At 50.0% G+C, this 22916-nt stretch overlaps 1 protein-coding gene across 2 annotated transcripts; it reads left to right on the top strand.

The window, feature by feature from the left end:
* The first annotated feature begins 3 nt into the window (after positions 1-3).
* Positions 4-22916, top strand: NINL (ninein like). Of its 2 annotated transcripts, XM_086743566.1 has the most exons (18): positions 4-65; positions 2125-2249; positions 3476-3581; positions 5432-5568; positions 5652-5789; positions 6065-6203; positions 6882-6992; positions 7631-7720; positions 9900-9996; positions 10495-10637; positions 12198-12523; positions 13048-13077; positions 17855-17929; positions 18609-18678; positions 19769-20017; positions 21001-21213; positions 22046-22162; positions 22256-22916. In XM_086743566.1, exons 4-18 carry the CDS (start codon positions 5459-5461, stop codon positions 22442-22444), a joined length of 2097 nt encoding a protein of 698 aa, XP_086599692.1. In that variant the 5' UTR covers positions 4-65; positions 2125-2249; positions 3476-3581; positions 5432-5458; the 3' UTR covers positions 22445-22916. The 2 variants fall into 2 exon arrangements, with proteins under 2 accessions (XP_086599692.1, XP_086599694.1); XM_086743568.1 differs by lacking the exons at positions 4-65; positions 2125-2249; positions 3476-3581; ... (2 more) ...; positions 17855-17929; positions 18609-18678 and having other exon boundaries at positions 5466-5568.

Here is a 22916-nt window from a genome sequence, read left to right as displayed (position 1 = left end):
CGCGGCGTGCGCGTGCGCAGGAGGAGTGGGCCGGAAGACGCGGCTTGCGCATGCGCGGCTTAGCGGTGAGTGAGGGCGGGGGTGGCGGGGCCGGTGCGGCCTGGGTTCCGGTCAGCACAGCCGGGCTGATACCGGCCCGAGCTGATACCGGCACTGTGCGGGCGCCCAGTAGCTGGGATCCAGTGTTCACAGAGCTAGATCTCTGAGTTTGCTTTTGAGGCAGAGGGTTTGGATGTAGGCATGCTCCACCCCCTTATCCTCCATTCCTATCTGTGGTTCAGCAGGACTTGGGTCTTCCATCTTTTCCCCTTTTTCTTCTCCTCCTAGGATGATTTTTCATGCTTGAACGGAGGGCAGATTTAACCCTCATCCTGACATGTGGACCTTGGGTATTTGTCAGATCTCTGAAAAAACCTTTAAACTTTTGTGGGAAAAGGCTCTCTTCCGCTTGGCAGGGCACTCTTGTGTGTGCTAAGCTAAAATGTTTGACGTGGTAAAATTTAGTTGTTACAAAACCACAAACGTTTCCAGCCCCAGCATGTCTGGGGAATAAGGGGAATAAGGAAGACTCGGGTTAACTACAGGCTGGTCAGCCTCACCTGTGTGCCTGGCAAGGTCATGGAGCAGATTGTCCTGGAAACCATGCTAAGGCACATGGAGAGCAAGGAGGTGGTTGGTGGCAGCCAACATGGCTTCACCAAGGGCAGATCGTGCCTGACCAATTTGGTGGCCTTCTACGACGGGGTGACGGCATCGGTGGACAAGGGACGAGCAACTGACATCATCTACCTGGACTTGTGCAAAGCTTTTGACACTGTCCTGCATGACATCCTTCTCTCTAAACTAGAGAGACATGGGTTTGATGGACGGACCACTCGGTGGGTAAGGAACTGGCTGGATGGCCGCACTCAGAGAGTGGTGGTCAACGGCTCAATGTCCACGTGGAGACCGGTCACGAGTGGCGTCCCTCAGGGGTCCGTGCTGGGCCCGGCCCTGTTCAACATCTTTGTCGGCGACATGGACAGTGGGATAGAGTGCACCCTCAGCAAGTTCGCCGACGACACCAAGTTGTGTGGTGCCGTTGACACGCTGGAAGGGAGGGATGCCATCCAGAGGGACCTTGACAGGCTGGAGAGGTGGGCCCGTGCCAACCTCATGAAGTTCACCAGGCCAAGTGCAAGGTCCTGCACCTGGGTCATGGCAATCCCAGGCACAAATACAGGCTGGGCGGGGAATGGATTGAGAGCAGCCCTGAGGAGAAGGACTTGGGCGTGCTGGTGGATGAGAAGCTTAACATGAGCAGGCAATGCACCCTTGCGGCCCAGAACGCCAGCCGCATCCTGGGCTGCATCAAGAGGAGCGTGGCCAGCAGGTCGAGGGAGGTGATTCTCCCCCTCTACTCTGCCCTGGTGAGACCCCACCTGGAGTACTGTGTCCAGTTCTGGAGCCCCCAACACAAGAAGGACATGGACCAGTTGGAGAAGGTCCAGAGGAGGGCCACGAAGATGATAAAAGGGCTGGAGCACCTTTCCTATGAGGACAGGCTGAGAGAGTTGGGGCTGTTCAGCCTGGGGAAAAGAAGGCTCCGGGGAGACCTGATAGCGGTCTTCCAGTACCTCAAGGGGGCCTACAAGAAAGATGGGGAAAGGCTGTTTAGTAGGGCCGGTTGCGATAGGACGAGAGGTAATGGTTTTAAAATAGAGGGGGGTAGATTTAGGTTAGAAATTAGGAAAAAATTGTTTACGATGCGAGTTAAAGAACACTGGAACAGGTTGCCCAGAAAGGTGGTGGAGGCCCCATCCCTGGAAACGTTCAAGGCCAGGCTGGATGAGGCTCTGAGCAACCTGATCTAGTTGGGGCTGTCCCTGCTCCTTGCAGGGGGGCTGGACTAGATGACCTTTGAAGGTCCCTTCCAACCCTAACCATTCTATGATTCTATGATTCTATGTCTGAGCGTGCCTGGGTGAGTCAGGCTGAGTGCTTCACATGAGTTGTTCCCATTCTGGTTGCGAGCCGCTGTGTCAGGAGCCGCATGTTTGAGCGGAACCAGCAGGTGTGGGGTGTGTGACCCCTGCCCTCTGGCAGATTGTGACTGATACTCTTTCCTCGTTTTTCTTATTACAGAGCCAGAATGCAAATAGAGAGCCTGAAAGTGATAAAGGCCATCATACCTTGCTGGAGGTGCAAGGTATGATGGCCTCCCTCCTCCCTATGTGCAATGTATTGGCAAGCCATCAGGAGAGCACATGGTACAGATCCTCTGGGATTTGTAGGGGAATGTAGGAGAGGGGCATGGTGCTAACGTGCCTGGATTGAGTCTGTGACAAGGGTGTCATGCTGCTTGGTCCTAATCATCCTTGTTGTGTCAGTAACATTGACTGTCCTCTTTCACTGTCCTAACAGAGATGAATAAAGATACAAGGAGCTTGGTCCTCACAGTATTGTTTCACAAATAGTTTTGGGGAGGCTGTTTTTAGGATGGCTGACGCGTGCTGGGTTTTCATCTGGAAGTCTGACCTAGCCTGCAGCTCCCAGTGGGTGCCCGTCCTTGAACGTGGCTGAGACTCATGTTGAGGCCTTCCCAGAGGAGGTAGGCACAGGAGGCAAGGCTTTCCTTGGCCAGCGTTTGGCTGAAGGAGTAGAGGAAGGAGGTGAGCAGGGAAAGGCTGGGAGCTGGCTTTTTGAGAGAGGGATGGGCAGTGAGTTCTGGGCTGTGAATATATACAGTCAAAGGAAGCGGCTGTCAGAAGTAAGCTTTGCCTTCTCTAGACTGGAGACAGTGGTCCTGAGCTGGCATACCCCAGCACTGCTGCATTTTCTTGGGGTCACAGATGGCTTCCCCTGGAGAGGAACTGATCTGTAGTGTCTGACTGAGGCAGGGTTAGGTGGAAAGCGAACTCTGGAGGCATCTGGGCTTAGTCCTCCTCACAGCAGGGCTGATTTTGAAGTTAGACCAAATTGCTCAGGGTTTATCCAGTCTAGATTCGAGTATCTTCCACCACGGAGACCCTACAGCTTCTCTGGGCCTGTCCCAGGACTGCAGTGCACTCAGGAGGAATAATTTTTTCCTTATGGCCAGTCGAGGTTTCTCTGGTTGGAGCTTGTATTTTGTTCTTTTTCTGTGTGTCTCTGCGAATAGCCTGACACTTCCAAAATGAAGCTACAGGGCGACTGCATCTCTTCAGAGTCCTAGAGTAAGCATGGGGCTTCTATCCCAAAACTGCAGCAGGATTGAAGTAGTTTTTATACCTGTCTGCATCTACTGCTGGTGCTGGTGCTTCAGACTTTGTGGAGACGATTTTGTTTCTTTGTGTGTGCATGGAAATAGAGCAGTGTTAATTTTCAAAAAGAGTTTTTAAATTGTGTTCCTTTTGCACTGTAAAACAGATGGGATTTATTTTAAGAAGCTATTTGGATGCTTCGAGCTATGTTCTTGCAGCTGGTGAGTTTCTCTTCTCTTTTACTGTTTTTTTAGGAATGCGAAGATTTATTCATTAAACTGGAGAAGGATGGAGATGGAAGGGGGAGCTTTCAGGAGCTGCAGTTTGACTTGTCCAGCCACATGACCACCTTTTTCCAAGGTATGTCAATGGCTCTCAAGCAGCCAAGACTGTCAGAACTTCATGGGGTGAGCTGAAAGGCAGAAAGATTTCTTTGTAAAAAGGATCCTGGTTGATGGCCTTGATCTGCAGCTCCTTGGAGGTGATTTGAATTAGCTTTGGATGAGGAACCATAAGTCATTGCTAGTTCCCTACACAGGACAATTCATTTGTGTTTGATGTTTCTACAACATCTTACAGGGAATCTAGACACAAATCCAGCCATCACACTTAGAAAGGTTTTGCCGTCCATTTCCCCACAAAAAAAGGAGGCTGAAGAATGGGTTCTAGTGAGAATAATTCAGACCAAGATGTTTTGTTTCACAAAGGAGTGATTTAATAGACATTAGCTGGGCATCTGAGCGTGGTGACTTGGGGAGAGTTTTCCACTTGTCAGTCGGTTTTTAGCTATGGTCCGGACTTCACCCACTATATGGTGGCCAAAAGGCTCCCTTGGGAGCTGCCTGAGTAGGAGCAAACCATGTGCAGGTGGAGTGGGATGGTAATACAGAACAACAGAGGGCTGTCTAGCCTCTTCTTTTTATGAGAGGGAGAGGGATGCATGTCCTAGCAGGGGGGAAAGATCACCCCAATTCATTGGCTTCAGAAGCACTGAGATCTCTGCACCTCTTGTGACTCAGGTTGTCCCCTTTTTAGTGCATGAAGCAAGCTTCATCCACATTTTCATTCTTTGACGTAAAATACTTCTTTCTCCTTACTGCCTTTAATGCCAAGGACTGACGAGGCATTTGCAAATATTTTTGAAGTAACTGCACTTTAACGCACTGAGGTAGAAATGAATAGCTGATTACCCTGACTGCCAGGACAGCTCCATCCAAGATCTTGAGCAAAACAGCTCAAAAGTAAATAATTGTTTCAGGTTCTTTTATCTCAAAGTCTTAAGCCAACAGTTCTCTGAGAATAGGCTTCCTCCAAACCTGGTAAGAAATCGGTGCTTTTGGAGATGTTGCCTGTTCTGTATCAGCTTTCTAGGTTCTGCTTTTTGGTTTAGCTTGGCTGAATCTCGTTTACCTTTGAAGCTGACCTCAACCCAATTTTAGCTTCTAGATCAAACAAAATGTTGGCTGGCTGTCCCCATCTGATGGTTTTCACAAGACCCTCTGATGCTATAAAACTTTCCCTGTTGGTCTTTCTGTGGATACTGAATTTTCATGGGTTAGCAGGGAGACTGAAGTGCATGGTCTGTGCCTGTCGCCCTGCTCCTTGTAGCTGTCTTAAGGGCAGCTCAGGATATCTCCCTCCTGGCACCTTGGGCTTGTTTTCAGAACATTCTCCAATATTGATGGAGTCCCTGAAGTTTCCTTCCAGTATTGAAAGCTGGCAGTTTTTCTCTGCTGATTTGGTTCCGTTGACTTACCTCTGCTGGTTTTTGCCTCAGCATCAGAGAGTGTGCAGGGAAGCAGTCCATCCTTCCCGCCAAGCTGCCTGGCTCCTCATCTCTTGTCCAGCATGGGCAACGGCACTGGATTTGCCAAACCTGAACTTGTCTTTGCTGGCTGAGCACTGGAAGAACTTGGAGGAGATCCTCAAGTTCTCTGATGCTGTCTTGTCCACTGGTGGTGGGTGAAGTGAACAGCAAGACTTTCAGGAAGCAGCTGTCTAGGGTGGAAGAAGTGGTTGCAGTCAGGGTCAAGATGGAGTGGCCACTGCAGGGCTGAGGAAAATCTGGGGTGAAAGTGATCTAAGCCCATCTGTGAGATGGGGACGGATCTCTGAAGGACTGATGGGTGGTCAGATGGTGTAACAACAGAAGTGTTGTTGGCACTGATAGAAGAGGGAGAAAGTGATTTCAGTCTGTGCTGTCCTTGCAGAGACTGAGTAGCAGCACAGAGGAGCAGATGAGCCAGGCAGAGCTGCCTGCAACTTTGGACAACACACTCATGATCCCCAGGAGGGGGCTTCATCATGCAGCCATCGCCTCCTATGGATACAAATTGCAGCGCCTCAGGTAAGGGTGCTGCTCCCTGTGAGGAGGGCCCTTCTGTGGGGTGCGTGAGATATCTCTTAATGCACTGCTCGCCATGCCTGCAGGATCCAGGTGAGGCAGATTGCCAGGGAGAGGGACAAGGCGAGGCTGGACTTGGAGGAAGTGGAGAGACGCTGCCTGCACCTTGGCAGGGAGTTGGACGAGCAGTACGTCGCTCTTGAGCACACCCAGAGCAAGCTCAGGTAGGAGAGATCCTTTTGGTGGGGCAGGGAAAATGTTTTTTCTGTGGGCGCCTCTCTGTCCTGTCCCAGTCTCCCTTTATGAGCCTCCCACTTGTTTTGCCATTGTGTCAGCGACAGAGAAGTCCCTGAAGACCCGCCCCCACGCTACAGTCTCAGCATCTCTCCAACCAAGCTCTCATCTCCTGCTTTGTGTGTGTTGAGAGGGGATGTCTGGACCTTGTGGCTATCTGAGAACATGCTCCACATGCCCCAGCCACGTTGCTTATTTTCCCCAGGGATGTTCAGGCAGAAATAGAGGCAAAAGAGCTGCTTTTGCAGCAAGCAGTCAATCACCAAGCAAAGCTGGAGGCTGATACGCAGTTCCTTCACAGCAAAGAGGTCAGCCTGCAAGGGAGACTGAACCACACGATGAAGGTAAGTAAAACTGCCCTGGATTAAACATCTTCACTTCTTCAGGGGAAAAGCAGAGGTGGTAACAAAGATGGATGGTTTATGTTGCTTTTACTGGGAAGGACAGGAGTTTTATGCAGAAACATCATCAGCCGCATCCATACTATTGAATTAAATACAGAGCTTGTTTCCTGGCTGTGACTTTATTAAACCCCCATATTGTCTGTTGGGAGTGGTTTGACCCTTGGTGACACCTAAACACCTGGTGACTGAGGCTAAAATTGTGCCAGAGACCATGCCAAAAGCAGAGACAATTATGTCTGCATGCCTGGGATTTTCACAGTGCTATTCAGTGTAGAAGTATAGACAGAGATGGCTCAGGACTTGCTGTCTTTGTTGGCTGTGAGGGAAACTGCAGTTTTGTGAAGCAGAGGTAGAGATTGAGCCTGTGGGTCTGTCTAGTTCTTATTCTGCAAAACCCACTCCTATGTCTGTCCTTTGGAGAGGTGAGCCAAACCCCAGCGCACGTGGTGTGTATCAGCAACGTGCTGTCCAAAGCAGGGTCTCCTGCGAGCTGTGCTGCGTTCGGCATGCTGATGTGCCAGTTGTTTTACAGCTTCCTGCTGAAGGCCTGTGGTTAATGAACCAGTCCTGTGATGTGAGAACCCGCAACATCAAGAGAATCTTCTCTCTTGTTTGCAGGAGAACACACAGCTGCAAAACAAGGTCATGGAGATGGCTGAGAAACTGGCAGTGTCTAAGAAGCTGGTGTTGGAGCTGCAGAAAGAACTCAACTGTGTTGTGAAGGACAAGGTAGTCTTTCTTTGTTGCAGTTAAATAGGAACTTTTCAGGAACTCATCAAAAGACTGATCCTTTTCTATGAAAACTTGTGTATTCTGAGTCAGTTGTTATGGTCTCCCCCTCTTTGAACTCTCGTGCACATTAATGATAACCTGAAAAAAAAATATTGGCTTTTAATTTAGGCCTTTTGAAGTTTAAAAAAAAAGGATGAGGAAAATTTGCAATTGTAGAAAATTCTACAAATCTGCAGTCTTCAAGAGAGAACTTTAGAGTATGGTTTCCAGAAAATTAAGGCTTTATTTTTCACAAGTCTTGAAGTAAAGGGTTACTTTTAGTGTCTTCCACTCCAGCAAGGCACCTGCTGTGATGGATCTCGGGAAAGAAATGAGTCTGTGATTTTGTTAGACAGTTTGGGAAAGCTAGCCTGCCTGTAGTCTGGTGTCTCTCACACATGAAGAAAAATATTTTTCCTCCTCTTTCTGCATCTGACGGATCCCACAGTTATTAATAGGAACCCTTCCACTGAGTCTATGGGTGTAGCACCATGACTTCAGTGATTGAGTAGAGCTTTTGCCTTTCCATTTGAAGAGGTGATAATTTTCTTTTTTGTTTTCTTTTCTTTTCTTTCTGTTTTCCTGTGCTTGTGCAGCTGGGCCAGATGGAGCCCCACAGCTTAGAGCTCCTGAACCAGAGTGAGCGCTTTGCAGAGATTGTCCTGGAGTATGAGCAGCAGTGCCAGGTATGGGTGGGCAGGTCTCCAGCAATGCTGTCATGAAAATACAACTCTCATGGTCACATCTGTTGGGCACTTTGGCCTGGGGGAGAGGAAGGAGGCAGCTCTAATCAAAGTGCAGAGTGAGGATCTCTCTTGCCTTGCTCAGAGTCCTTTGGCAGGAGGCAGGACACCCCTGTGCCTCCAGTGAAGCAGCCTGTCTCCTTGCCCTCTATAGGTTGCTGGGATACTGGCAGGGGGGAGTAGGGGTGGGTGGTAAGTTCCTCCCTTTGTGCTACACTGTAGCCACAGGCGGTTTTGTTTGAGAACCATGTAGCTCTGTGTATAAGGACAGACCATACTGGGCTCTAATACATTTCTTCTTGAATGCAAGGAGAAAGCTGTTCTTCTTTGGAAAGCATATTCTCAACTAAATTCTGCTATGTTTTTCGTTTTCCCTTCCTCCTTTTTGCCCCACTTTGACTTTTGCCCTACAACACTTGTTGCTGCTGGACTCTGCTAGAGAGTCAAGGTGAGCCTGTCCAGGTACCCGGTGTGTATGTGGTCCAGGCATTGGTGTTCTGTGTGTTCCATCTCCTGCAGGGAGCTGTACTCCTGCCCGGAGCTTTGGGCTCTCTGGGATGTGAGCACAGCCTCCATTTCCCTTCTCTCATTTTTAAGTGACTTGTGTGTCTTACATGTTGTGAGTTGCTGGGTGCTCTGCACCTTGGCTCCTGAGTTCAGTGCTTATTGCATTGCCCATTTGTTTTCAAGTGCTCTGTGTGACTGGGGAATACCACTGATTAGAGACAGTGACTTATCAAATCTCCACTAGCAGGGATTGAAATCTGCATTTTCAGCAGAGCCATTTCACAGATGCAGCAGACAGCCCCTCTTGAAGCTGTAATTAAAGGCAAATATGCTGGAGCAGTATTCAGCACAGCATTGCTCCAGGTGGCACCAGAGGGTTGAAGATGCTCGGTGCTGCAATTTTTCCTCCCATTGAGCAGCCCCTGAGTTGTCCATGAGAATGCTGATGCATGGAGAGGTTCAGCGTTCAGGTTTTGTGTGCCCCTGTGAAGGCGCCCACTCAGGTTTTCCTTTACCCTTGTTGAATGCTGTCAGCCTCCCTCCTCTGCTCTCCTCTTTAGCATGGAGATTGAACAAACTGGGTTTGCATTTATCTAGATCTGCTCAATAATATTTATTAATTTGGATATTTGAAACTATCCTAGTTCGTAGTTGCTTGCATCCCATCAGTTTCCTGGGTGGCAGCATATGGAATATAATTTGATGTCTACTCAAAGTGGACAGTCCAGAGGGAGGCAGGATGCCTTGTATGCTGTTGCTTCTGGTACAGGATGGAGACTGTGAAGTGAAACAAGCAGTTGCCCAGCTCTAGATACCCTCATGGAAGTGGCTCATTGTACTGATTTGGTGGTTCATAGTGTGGTGTTCAGCTGCGGGACTCCTTGCTGCAGGCTGATGTTGGCACTGAGACAGGACAGACTCCTGTGCTGGCCTCTGAAGGTGTCTCTGTGCTAAGCAGGCAGCAGGACGTGCCTCATGCTCTGTTTCCCATGGCATCAGCACCTTCTTGCATCACTTTATTCCTTCTACAACCTAGAAATGTTACCTTCCAGGGCCCTGTAGGATTTCCTTCACTGTAAATCCTGCTGTTGCTTTGTCTGAGTACAGTAGTGCCTGTTGGCTAGTCCACATGCCCACAGGAGTGTCTTGAGGATATAAATGCAAACCTCTGGGCTGTGTGAGGGATCCTACTGAGATCACGGTGTTTCTTGTGTGTTGGTCACTAGCAATGGTTTGTTAAGGTTAGGGAGGGGTCTCAGGAGGTCCAGCCCTCCAAGATGTCTGCAAAAGCCCCTGGTATTGTGTGCTTTTGCATGCAAGGGGAGTTACTTGTGGCTCTTCGTGCTTTGCAGTGTCTAATGATGGTTCTTGTAATAGTGATTGCAGTAATCTGGGCTTGCATGTCTTCTCTGGCTCTTCTGAAATCTCTCATCTCTGCCTGTTTGGGATAGAAGAAAATTGCTGTGCCTTATTCTCGGACTGTACTGGTGAGGGGTTCTGCTCGTCATGCTGGAAGAGACCCTGAGTGCACATGGCTGCTGGGAGCTGTGGGCACTTGACCCCCCAGCAGCCCTGGGGAGCTTTGTAATTGCATCGTAACCAGTCTCTGCTTCAGGTGCTGTGGGACCAGAATAGAGTGCTGCGGAGGGAGCTGGAAAGGCTGCATCTCCAGCTACGGGAGAGCCGGGCTGAGAGAGGGCTGCCAGCAGAAGGTAAAATGCAGGACAGTTCTTTGCCTCTTGATCTTCTCAGCAAGAACAAGATTCCCTCTGCACTGGAGTTTCCATGGGAGTGTGCAGTGGCATGTTGTGCCTGAGCTGCTGCTGCCAGTTCTGGCACTGAGCAGCCATGGGAGGGAAGAAGGTGGTGATGGGTGGTGAGGAGGAGGGAGATGAAGGGAAGGAGGCTTTTCCAACTGGAGAGCTAGTGGTGGTGACCTGTGAACTAGGCAGCTAGGATTGAACAGGCAGATTTTCATTCTTGAGGATATTGAGGAAATACAACATAATAAAGAGGAAGTAGCCCCAAACTGTGGGTTGGGATATTCAGATTGAGCACTAGGAAAAAACTTCTGGCCCAGAGGGGTGATGCAGCCCTGGGACTGGTTGCCAGGTAGATGGGGGATCTCCATCTTTTGAGGTTGTATGGACTTGACTCGATGAAACTGCAGCCATCCTGATCAGGACAGCCAGACCTGTCCTGTCTTGTAGGCCTGTCCTCACAGGGGTCCTTTCTGCCAGTGTGTTACTCTCCCAGCCCTCTGGTTCCGACTTCTGCGTGCACAGAGACGTCATTCTCAATGGAGCAGCTCCAGGAGCAGCTGCGGGACCTGAAGGTGCAGCTGGAAACCAAGGTAAGGGGGCTGGGAAGAGATGTCCTGACCTCTTGGCACAACTGCTTGGTAAGCACCCTGCTACAGCACGGCTGATGGGGCATCTGCTCCAGGAGGGTTGCTGGAGAGTTCAGGCAGGGGAGCAGGGTGTTTCCTCATCTCTGCTGGGATTATTGCATGTGCTTCCCCAGCTCACCTTCGGTGGTAGGAGGGCTTGGAGCCCTCACTGGCTGCCAAAGGCTTTAGGAAATCTGTCACCTTGCAAAATGTTTGTGTGGGTCTTGCCCCTTTTGGGGAACCAGAGGTTAACTTTAATCAGTGTTGCAGCCAGGTGTCTCCTGAGGGCATGGAGGGGGTATCAGAGCCCTGTCTCCCTGGGCTTGCAGCACACTCTTAACCTGCTTACCCTAAGGTGTCAGTGTGAGCCCAGCCCTCCCTTTATACAGCGGTGAGTGCTCATGTGAGAGACCTGTTTCCACCTTTGTTGTCCCAAAACCAGGCGTTCTTATACCCGGTATGCAAGAGCCAATCAACACACTGAGTCAAGATATTTGTATTTATTTCAATTCTGCAGAATTGAGTGCTAGGCATCTAACAGCCAGCACGCCTCTTAGAAATACAAGGGGTCTTTTATACAAAATAATAACAAGAAAGAAATTACAGTCCAATAACTGATTGTTACCCATGCTTTTCCCAATGCCCATGTTTAAGTATGTTCATGTTTCAAACATTTAGGGAGATAATCTTCATTAGCATACTCATTATTCATAAGGGGGTGTAATTTTTATCATTAAAATTACCCAAGGGCAGTTCAGGACATGAATTTTGGTTAGGGTCCAGTGTAGGCTTACATAACAAACCATAGATCACCTGCACACAATATACACTCGACAGATCTATGAACATACTGTCATCCTGACCAGGAGGCATATCCTGCTTGGTAGGGGGAGTTTCCATCTCCGTCTCCAAGGATACCTGGTCTTTCTAACCTTCATTTTGTTCCTGCCTACAACACCTTCACTTCTTTTGTGGCTGAACTGAGAGGTCAAGGATGCTTGCTGCGTTTCTATTGCAGCACTGCAAAAGTGAATCCTAAACTGCCACACAAACAGTTCAAGGAGCACAAATCCACTTGCAGATCTTCTGCCTGCTTCACAGTCCTACCTTTGTGCTCATAAAATTCTGGAGTTTCTAGCGTTTACGGGGAGCCATGGGGAGCAGCAGCTACTCACCACCACGTCTTGAAAAAGGGACCCCTCTGCAGGGTAGAGGAAGGATATGAGAAGCAGTGGCAGATTATGCCCTGGCATCTCCCTTCTCCTCTCTGGGGTCCCTTGCAAACAAGGAGAAAGGGGAGAACTGCGCTGCTTGCTAGGAAGAGCTGGTACCAACTGATACCTACTTTTTAGAGGGTATTACGCAAGACTGATTATTGCCCTAAGTTCAGTAGGGACCAGAACTGCCTGAAGAGTCTCCTTTGTTGAGAGGGACCAATAGACTGATCTCAGTCAGCTCTACTGGAGGAGAGGGAGGCTCTCAGGAGCATGATGCTAATATCCAAATCCTGTCTCCTCCCAACAGATAAACTATTACGAGGACAAAATCGAGTTAATGCGGAAAAAATTTGAGAGAGAGAGGAAGGACAGTGAGGAAAGCTTCAAGGCTGAGATTCACAAGATGGAAGACCAGAAAAGAGACCTGGAAGAAACAGTTGCAAGCTACTGGGCTGTAATTGATAGCCTGAAAAAGCAAAAATGTGTGTGGAGCCTGGAGCTGGAGGAGAGGTTTGAGATGGAGCAGGCCAGGACGGGGCAACAGCACGCCAAAGACACTTACCATCCAGGGCAGCAGCTGGACCAGGAGGGAGAAGAGCTGAGGATGCAGTGCAGGAATAGAGAGAGCCTGAGGTCTGGCACCGTTCTCTTTCTGGGGCTAAGGCAGAAGACTAGGGGCGCATGCTCTGCTCATACCAGAGCAGACTGGGCTGATTTCTCACAGGGCTGGAGAGCTGCTTTAATTTGGAAGAAAATCTGGGGAGTGTTGCAGGGCTGCAGCTGTTCAAAGTGAGATACCTAAACTCCACTTACATGAGTGCTTTTATTTCAAGACTTTAAGTTTCCCTGCATGTTCTAAAAGCTTGTGTCAGAGGCAGTGCCCAGCAAAGACTGTATCTTAAAACAGCCAGCAAGAGAAATACGAGCTTTCATTAGTTTTTTCTTATTATCTCTCTCTTTCTTGGTCCTTTTGTAGACCTGCCTCTACTTACTAATCATCACAACGTGCCATCTTAAAAGCAGAAAAAAAATGTCTTAAATTTCTCTATCTAGCCAAACCAGACTGGCTTATGGGAGAGTAAGGTTGTCACTAAATGGTTGGTCATCTTCCCTTCCTGTGCTTGTGGTGCCAGTTCTGCAACCTCCCCAGGGGCCAGAATGGCTTTGCAAAGGAGACTGGAGAGGAACTGGACAGGAAACTGTTGCCTATCCGTGCCTGCCCCCTCCTGCTTCCCAGCACACCCCACCACTGCTCCCAGGCTTTTCTTCTGCCTCTGCCCTGCTGTGCCTCCCTTCATTGCCTCTTGTCAGGAGCAGAGTCCCCTTCAGCAATATGAAAGCAGAGGATTTTGCTAGGTCATTATCTCAATTTTAGGGCTAAGGAGCTGAGATATGGGGTAGGTGTGGGAGGAAGGAGGTGACTTGGCTGAAGTCTGTGGCAGACCAGGGGAACAAACCCAAATAACAGGAATACAAAGCATTTGAGCTGTGTTACCACCATCAATGGTGAGTGGATTGGCTGTAGCGGGGAGCTTTTAGAGTTGTTGGAAAACATCTGATGGATGAGTCTTTGAGAGGTGGAAAATGATGTGGGAACTTTCTGTAATGTTTAAGTAATTGCTTTGACTTTGCAACCTAAGGAAAACTTTGCATTGCCTCTCCAGCAAAAGTACATTCTGAGGCTGGCTGAACTTTTCAAGCTGTGTTACCAAATCCAGGTCAGCAAAATGGTTTTTGTCTTTAGGAAAGATGAAGAGGTTGACCGTAATCAAGACTTGTCGTGGAGTGAACGCGAGTGTGAGGACTGCTGTAAGGCTTTGTTGCAGCAACATTGGTGTGAGAGGGGGTGATTTTCCAATGAAGTGCCTCTATGCCAACACATGGAGCATGGGGAACAAACAGGAGGAGGTAGAGATGTGCGCACACCTAGGGCTACAATCTTGTTGGCATCATGGAGATGTGGTAGGATGACTCCTATGACTGGAGCATTGGGATGGAGGGATATAGACTCGTCAGGAAGGCCAGGCAGGGGAGATGAGGAGGGGTGTCGCCCTCTATGTCAGTAATCAGCTGGAGTGCATGGAGCTCCGCCTACAGAGGATAGAAGCAAGGACAGGTAGCCTAGGAGGATTACAGAGAGGTTGTCCAAGTGGCCAGGGATCAGGTAAGGCAGGCTAAAGCCCTGATGGAGTTGAATGTGGCCAGGGATGTCACGGGCAACAAGAAAAGCTTCTATAGGTACGTCAGGAATAAAAGGAAGTCCAGGGAGAATGCAGGCCCTCTCCGGAAGGAAACAGGTGACCTGGTTACCCAAGACAAGGAGAAGGCTGAGGTGGTTAATGAATTTTTTTTGCCTCAGTCTTCACTGATAAGGGCTCTAGCCACATTGCCCAAGTTGCAGAAGGCAAAAGCAGGGACTGGGAGAATAAAGAACTACCCACTGTAGTGGAAGAGCAGGTTCGGGAACATCTGAGGAACCTGAAGGTGCACAAGTCCATGGGACCAGATGAGATGCATCTGCGGGTCCTGAGGGAACTGGTGGATGAAGTTGCCAAACCACTGTCCATCATATTTCAGAAGTCCTGGCAGTCTGGTGAGGTTCCTGATGACTGGAAAAGGGATAACATAACCCCCATTTTTAAAAAGGGGAACAAGGAGGACCTGGGCAACTACAGGCTGGTCAGTCTCACCTCTGTGCCTGGCAAGGTCATGGAGCAGATTCTCCTGGAAACCATGCTAAGGCACATGGAGAGCAAGGAGGTGATTGGTGAGAGCCAACATGGCTTCACTAAGGGCAAATAGTGCCTAACTAATTTGGTGGCCTTCTATGACGGGGTGACAGCATCGGTGGACAAGGGACAAGCAACTGATATCATCTACCTGGACTTGTGCAAGGCATTTGACACTGTCCCGCACGACATCCTTCTCTCTAAACTAGAAAGACATGGGTTTGACGGACAGACCACTTGGTGGATAAGGATTTGGCTGGATGGCCCCACTCAGAGAGTGGTGGTCAACAGCTCTATGTCCAAGTGGAGACTGGTGACGAGTGACGTGCCTCAGGGGTCCGTGTTGGGCTCAGCCCCGTTTAACATCTTTGTTGGCGACAACAGTGGGATAGAGTGGGATAGAGTGCACCCTCAATGAGTTTGCTGCCAACACCAAGCTGTGTGGTGCAGTCAACATGCAGGAGGGGACGGATGCCATCCAGAGGGACCTTGACAGGCTGGAGAGGTGGGCCCGTGCAAACCTCATGAAGTTCAACCAGGCCAAGTGCAAGGTCCTGCACATGGGTCGTGGCAATCCCAGGCACAAATACAGGCTGGGTGGAGAATGGATTGAGAGCAGCCCTGAGGAGAAGGACTTCTAGTGCTAGTGGACAAGAAGCTCAACATGAGCCGGCAATGCACGTTCGCATCCCAGAAAGCCAACCATATCCTGGGCTGCATCAAAAGAAGCATGGCCAGGAGGTCAAGGAAGGTGATTCTGCCCCTCTTACTCTGCTCTCGTGAGACCCCACCTACAGTATCGTGTCCAGCTCTGGAGCCCCCAGCGTAAGAAGGATATGGACCAGTTGGACCGAGTCCAGAGGAGGGCCATGAAGATGATCAGAGGGCTGGAGCTCCTCTCCTATGAGGACAGGCTGAGAGAGTTGGGGCTGTTCAGCCTGGAGAAGAGAAGGTTCCCAGGAGACCTTATAGGGGCCTTCCAATACTTAAAGGGGTCCTACAGGAAAGACAGGGAGAAACTCTTCAGCAGAGCCTGTTGTGATAGGATGAGGGGTAATGGTTGCAAAACAGAGGGAGGTAGATTCAGGTTAGATATTAGGAAATAAATTTTTACAATGAGGGTGGTGGAACACTGAAACAGGTTGCCCAGAGAGGTGGTTGATGCCCCATCCCTGGAAACATTCAAGGCCAGGTTGGACGGGGCTCTGAGCAACCTGATGTGGTTGAAGATGTCCCTGCTCCTTGCAGGGGGGTTGGACTGGATGGCCTTTAAAGGTCCCTTCCAACCCAAGCCATTCTTGATAAAGGCTCCAAGGGGAGACCTTCAAGAGCAACATGCCCAGAAGAGGCAGCAGTGGAAGTGGAAGGAAAAGGACATAGTCTCTGTGGAAGAAGAGGCAGCTAAAGGTGGAAGAGAAGGTTGATTAGGAGCAAGTCAAGATGTGTGACATGCTCTCTGTTGAGAAGAAAAAGAGAAAAAGAAGCACTAGGATGAAATGGCAATAGTGTAGAGACCATGGAGCTGAGGGCTCTGGTGTTGGAAGAGGCAAGGTGTCTGGAGAGCTGCCCTCAAGGGGGAAAGGAGCAGGTCCCCAAGACTCAGATGAGCAGGTAGACCAAAATCTGTTGCAACCTCAACATCGAAGGAACAGAGAAGAAATGAAAAATTGTGTGATGAATGGATCAGTGCAGACAGTGCAGATGTCTGTTGCAGTGAATGACCTGCTCAATCTAGAAGCTGGAGCCAAAGCTGAAAGCATTTGTCAAGGAGAAATGAAATCTTGATAGACAAGGGGATGTGCTTGTGAAGGAGGCAAAGAACACAAAGTTAAATGGTTTGCCTTCACACAGCAGACACAGCAGCATGTCACGACATAGGCAGACTTGATCTGGAGGACAAGAAGAGAAAAAAAAAAAGCCCTGGGAGATGGAATGGCACAACAGCGTAGGAGGAAACAATGACATTCAGGCTGTCAAAATGGAGCTGGAGAGAGAAAGGAATGGAATGAAACTGGAACTGGTGCAGCTCGAAGATGTCGTGCACTGGCTGGAAAATGAACCCAGAGTTGAAGAGAGTGGCAGGTTTGCAGAACACAGTGCTGCTGCTGAAAAAAAAAAGCAGATGCCTTGTGAAACACAAGGCAGCTTAACAACATGATGGTCCAAGACACTCTGACAGCAGCTGTGTTCTCTCTTGACACTCTATAACAGCAGCTATGTTCTGTCTTGCTGTTCCCCACGTCTTTTACTAACTGTGGGAGTGTGGTCAGAGAGCTGAGATGTCCTCACGTGGCTGTGGCTGACTATGCACTCCTCTCCTCTGCTTTGTACAGCTGTACGTGGGTGTTGGAATTGCCACAGGAAGTACAGCATATGAATCCTGATGTAAAACTGACTCAGAAAGCAGCTGCTGTGAGGACCAACCTGCCAAACAGGGGGAGCGAACGCCACACAGCCCATGTACTAGTCCTCTCGCTTGCTTGCTTGGAGAAGAGAGGAAGAACTTCTGTACTCACGTCCTCTGCCTCCCACAAGCAGTGCCACGAACTGCAATGCAGTCCTCCCTGCCAGGATGGAAAGTCAATTCTCCTGTGGTCTCCCCTGAGGAATTTGGGTTCTATGTGGACCTGGGGTTTAGCAGTAGCTGTTGGATACGACTGTCTGTTTAACACAAGGCTGTGCTTCCTTTCCCCAAGTGCCAGTATTCATGGCCTCATGGGAGACTGGGAATACCAGTAGGAGTGGAAAGATAATGAGGCAGAGAGGCTACCTTGGATTTGGGGTCATAGCTGTTGTGTCCAGCGTTGTAAAATCACAGAGGCCACACAAGCAAGCTGACTTCTCCAGATGTGGCTCTGTTGCAGCTGGGAGATTGGGCTCACCACCTGGTTATCCTGTAATGAAGTCTCAGTGTGTCTTGATGAGCCAAATCACTTTGTTTCCACTCCTTGTCAGGCCTGCAAAATAATTTCAACCAGCTGGAAGCCACACAAATTCAGGGTCTGATGCTATTTGTCCTTACTCCCCTTTATGTCTCTTCCCTTGAAGACCTCCTTCTTCTCTACCAATGTCTCTTGATTTTCCCCACATGTTTTGCATGAGTTATTGGATGGTAGTTTCTCAGATTTCTTTAGTTCTTGCTGTCCTTGCAAACCAAAAAGGGAATAGAGCAGGGACCAGTGTAGGATGTGAAAAGCAAACTGGGCTTTTGCATTGTTTTCTCACTCTACTGTCTCTCCCTGCTGAAAAGTCAACTTAGGAGACTCCAGCAAAAGCTGAGGCTAGGAAAGAGGGGCAGCAAACACGATGAGTAGGAGAGTAGCCAGCTGTGGGAGGCTGGCATATGTGTATAGCTAAAACAGCTACTCAGGTGCATTTTCTAGATTTCAGTTGGCTCAATGTGCTTTTTGTTTTCTCGTTTCTGAGCAAGTCAGCACTCTCACACCCTTCACTCCACACAAAAGCAGCCCATGCTGGGATGGGCTTGGCCAGCCAGAGGCTTGGGCAGGCCAGAGTACCGGGTCCAGAGCTGGGTTTGGGGAAGGCTGTGGGGATGGGTATGCTGAGGAAGGAAAGGATGGACTTCTTTGCTACAGGAGCCTTTTGGCCAGTGGCCTACTGCTGCCTTAGGAAGCTTGAGATAGGTACTGGGATCGCCTACACAGCCATAAATCCAAGGAGAGCTCGGTTTCTGGGGCAGATGGTCCTGAGAGTCTGCTAAGCTGGCTCTCCCAGTGTTCTTCAGCCACTGATTTTTAGGCCTCTGACAATGTTGCAGGACTTTGGATGTCCCCAGCTGTCTGTCCTGGGTTGGGCTGAGTCACCTGACCCACTCCTGAATCAGTTCAGGACCATATCCATTTTGGCCTGGCTTTGCTTCCTGCTACAGGCCAAAACCAGATGTGTGAATACCTGAAATGGGGCACTTCCCTGGGGGGCTCTGGTTTGCTGTTCTGGCCTGAAGCTGATCTTATCTCTCTCCCTGACAGGAAACATGTGAGCGAGTTGGGCAGAGAGAAGGTGGAGGAGCTGGCTGAAATAGCAGAGTTAGCAGTGCCGGTAAGAAGCCATTAACACTAATTGATAGGTTCTTGGCTGAAGGATTCAGGAGGACAAAAACTGCACATGCTTATAGAGGAGAATGGGAATGTTTGTTTCAAACATTCAGACCCAGTCTTGCTTTGAAGAACCAGCTTCATTTTATAGCTTGTCAAGTAGAGAAAATTTGTGTGACAAAAATTGCGAAGATCTTACAGAAGGGAAAGTGTTATTACAAAGTCTCTAATGAGGTTGATTTTACCTACTTGCACTCTGTCTCACAGAGATTTTTTTCACTCTCGGTCTCAAACCCACATGTTCACGAGCCCTTGGACTTGTGTGCACACAAGGCCTGGCCAGGATTGCTTGTGTGCAACATGGACAAGGGTTGCAGGCTGTTACTTCCTCACACTGTTCCTGGGATTCCTCATGACTGGGAACCAGAGCCTGCTACTTGAACTTGTCATTTGTAGTTTTCGGGGCCATCACCTGGAGCAGGGTGGGCTTTGCTGGCCCTTGCTGACTTCAGCTTCTGTTAACCTTCAGCCACAAACCTGCTGCCCATTGTCTGCTTTTCTTCCTTTGGAGGAGAGCTGTGTTGGTTGCTAGTTTTCCAGGGAGGCTAGCAGGGGAATGGGATGTGGTGTGTGTTGCTGCCCTGCTGTTAGATGCAGGCTTTCTGCTAATGTTATCTGTGCTGTGGTCTGGTCAGGGCGTGGGCCAGAAACTACACCTTGCTCAGCATTACTATTGGAGACGGTGTCCTAGGAACAATGTCTGGGGGATGGTGCGCTTTAGTGTCCATGCAGGCTGCTTTTGTAGCCCTTACTCTGCTCTTTCATCTTTCATCAAATATGCACACGGACATGTTTCCATTCATACTGTATTCTTACCAGTCTTCATATTTCTGTTACCCATCTGTACAGTCACCTCCCCAGCTTTCCCTAGTGACCTCCTCCAGGGCGATCATCTGTGTGGGCAAGGCCCTGCAGTGACAGCAGTGTTCCTGGGTGGGAACCCAGCAGGGACAGTGTGGGACAGGTTAAGTCTCTCTTGCCTCTCTTCCCACCTCAAGCTTCTGTGCTTGGTTTTTTTTCTCAACCTTTTCCAGAGTGAGAATAGCAAGGAGGAGGTCTCCCACCTTGACAAGATGCATCAGCTAAGCCATGAACTCACTGAGCACAAGGCCGGCCACAGTGCTGGCCCTGGCGCTGTCCAGCTGCAGAGTCAGAGGCTTGTGGAGGCTGAGCGGCTACGAGCAGCAGAGATGGCCGCAAGGCTGGAGCACCACCAGCAGCATGCAGCGTGTTGGATGGAGACAGAGCTGCTCCGACAGCAGCTAAAGGCCTCGCAGGAGAAGGTGGGTGTCATTCAGTTGGTGGCAGGGTGGCAGGCTGTGATGTTGGTATTGCCCTGCTGGGGGCTGTATTGCACACCTTCCCCAGGCAGAAAATACTGTCCTCTTCCTCTTTGTGAGGGACTTGCCCTCCTGCTCAGATCTGTCTGAAGCCAGTTCAGGTCCTTGCTCACAGCTGCCCCTGCAGCGTCCCCTCTGTCCTTGTCCTGTGCAAGCTAGGCAGAGGAGATGGAAGCTGAGTGGAGGTGGCTCACAGAGGAGTGCCAGGAGCTATGTTCCCCAGGGCTTAGCTGACAGAGGAGCTAGAGGAGTGGCAGGATCAGGTAGGGGCTGAGCAGGAATGACAGGGGTGAGGCAAGCCATGTCTGAGGGTAGAGAAACAAGGTGATCAGAGCAAGGGAAGAACCACCAGGACAGAGGAAAGCCAATGTGAGAAACGTCCAAATGTGTTAATATCCCTCTCCTGCCATCTACCCTGGGAACAGGCTCAGAGACTGACTTTCCAGAGTACAGCTTGCTCATGCCAGCCATCCCTAGGTAACTCTAGGGCAAAGCTGGACCAGATCTGCTTCCCAGTACCAGGTTTGCCCTTTGCTGGTGCAGGGAGCAGAGGACATGTAGTACAGGCAGGGATTGAAGCCTAGCTTGCTTGGTATGTATCTAAGAACAAACATGGCCATTGTGGCCCTTGGTGCTAGGACTGTCTTCCAGAGGATCCCTCTAGCAACTCCTACTCCTTGCTGCTCAGCAAGGGGAGCATGTTTCTCCTCCTGCAGCTCTCACTGCTCTCCATCCCTGGCTTTGGAGACTGCCCAGCAAGCACCATTCCTATGGTCCTGCTGCTCTGCTGTGGCCATGCTGGTGTGAGAGCCGAGGCAGGGTCTGAGGGTGCTTCCTAACCTTTTCCATCACCGGCAGCATACCCTGCTCCTGTCCTATTGCCGGCACAAAGCTGTAACCAGCTATCAGCCTTCCTGTGTTAACAGCTGTTAGAAGCCAAAGCAAGCCTCAGCCTGGCCCAGACTCATCACGCTCTGCAGTTGCAGCAGGCCAAGGCCCAGATGAACGACATGGTGCCAAAGAAACAGTTTGAGAAGCTGCAAACCAGCTTGAGAGAGGAACAGTGCAAGGCTCAGCAGCTCCAGGAAAACCTCCACCGGCAGGCTGAACAGGCATGCAGGCAGCTGGTCAGGACCCAGGTGAGCAGGGAACTGCGGGAACTCAGTCAAGGGTACCACGGAAGGAGAACTATTAGCCTGGAAGACGGCTGTGGTAGAAGCCACCAGAGGTTTGCATGGAGGATGCTATATCAAAAGCCCATGTGGAAAATGCACTTATCTTCACATTCAGCTGCAATTTTAATTCCTCCTGAGTCCAGTCACCACCGTGCACTCAAAACAGGAGCCCTCCCCACTCTAATCCACTTACCTCAGACTAGATACCTTGTGCCTAGCGGAGCAGGAGTTATCCAGAGAGACACTCTGTGTTAGCTCTGGCTGAGGAAGAAAGCTTGAGCCCTCTGCCTGGAGATGTAGCCTGCACAGAGTGGGGGTGGTTTTATCTCTAGGGCACTGGGCAACAAGGTGTTGAGTTTTTGTGAATTAGTCCTTTGTTTCAGGACACTGTGATTCAATTGAACAAAGCTAGGCAAAGACAGAGCAAATGATAACCTAAGGAATGAAAATGAGCAGATACAAAAACTGCATCTCAGGAAACTAGGTCTCTCCCTGGGCTTTTCTGGACACGGCTGACAGAGGGGAGGCCTTGGCTTGTTTTTATAGAAAACATTGCTGGGAAATCTGTGCCTTGTCTTAAAACCTGTTGATGCTGACCTAGGGAAGGTTGTACTGTTCTAGACACTTGTCTCAATGCTCTTTGTGTCCTGCACCACCTCCACTGATCCCCCCATGCTCTCCTTCAGGGAGTGTGAAGGTCTGTGAGCAGGGTCCCTGGGGAAATGCATGCTTCAGGATTGCCGGGGGCCAAGTGAGTGCTGGACAACCCGACATTAGGCTTTGTTGCCCGCTGCAGGAGGAACATGAGCATCTGCTGCAGGCAGCTGTGGAGCAGGCAGAGGGACTGGAGAACAATCTGAGGAGTGCTGAAGCTGTGCTGGCAGAGAGGGCAGCTCAGCTCAAAGATGCCCAGGTGAGTGCAAAAGGGGTTAGTGCTGTGTGTCCCTGCCTGGCTGGGACCCCTGCATGGGGATGCTGAACCTTAAGCCTCCTGTCCCTGCTGTAGGCCCAACTCTCCAGGAACAAACTGCTGATCAAAGACCTCCGTGAGGAGAACAGGGGGTTTGCAATGGCCCTGCAGGCAGCTGAGCTGAAGCAGAAGAGTACTGAGGAGAAGAACCAGCTGTTGAAGGAGCAAGCCTCAGCTCTGAAGCAGCTCATCAGAAAAATCACACCAGCATCTCTGAGTGGGTGATGGGGCACCTGCTGTTAGCAGCCCTGCCCTGGTCCTGGCTGGGGTTTGTCAGGTGCAGAAGGGGAGGTATGGCTGGGTTGGGAAATCAGCCTTATTCTCCCTGCTCTTGCCAGGATTTTCCTGGGTAGAAAGCAGAAAATGGAGAAACCAGACAGAATCCTTTCAGGAAACTGGTCCTTTGGATAGTTGAATTTTCCTACTGAAAGCACCAACTTTGATGCCTTTCTCAGTGGCAGAGTGTGCTCTTCTAAGTCAGGTCTGTCTCAGGGCAGCTGTCCCACAAGAGCTGCCCGCACTCTGGCAGTGTGTTTGGTGGTGGTGCAGATGCTCCCTCTCTGTGGAGGGCTGCTGTTGGGGCCATGCTGTTACGGCTGGAAAGCCAGGGTAGGAGTGCTTGCAGGTTCCTATGTCTGGCTCACTCCGAGCAGGAAAACTTGTGTTGTGGCATTAAAATGTTTGCAATATTATAGCA

Source organism: Chlamydotis macqueenii, chromosome 3, assembly GCF_036417535.1.
Source record: "Chlamydotis macqueenii isolate bChlMac1 chromosome 3, bChlMac1.mat, whole genome shotgun sequence".
Taxonomy (NCBI): domain Eukaryota; kingdom Metazoa; phylum Chordata; class Aves; order Otidiformes; family Otididae; genus Chlamydotis; species Chlamydotis macqueenii.
This window is presented reverse-complemented; position numbering and strand designations above follow the sequence as displayed.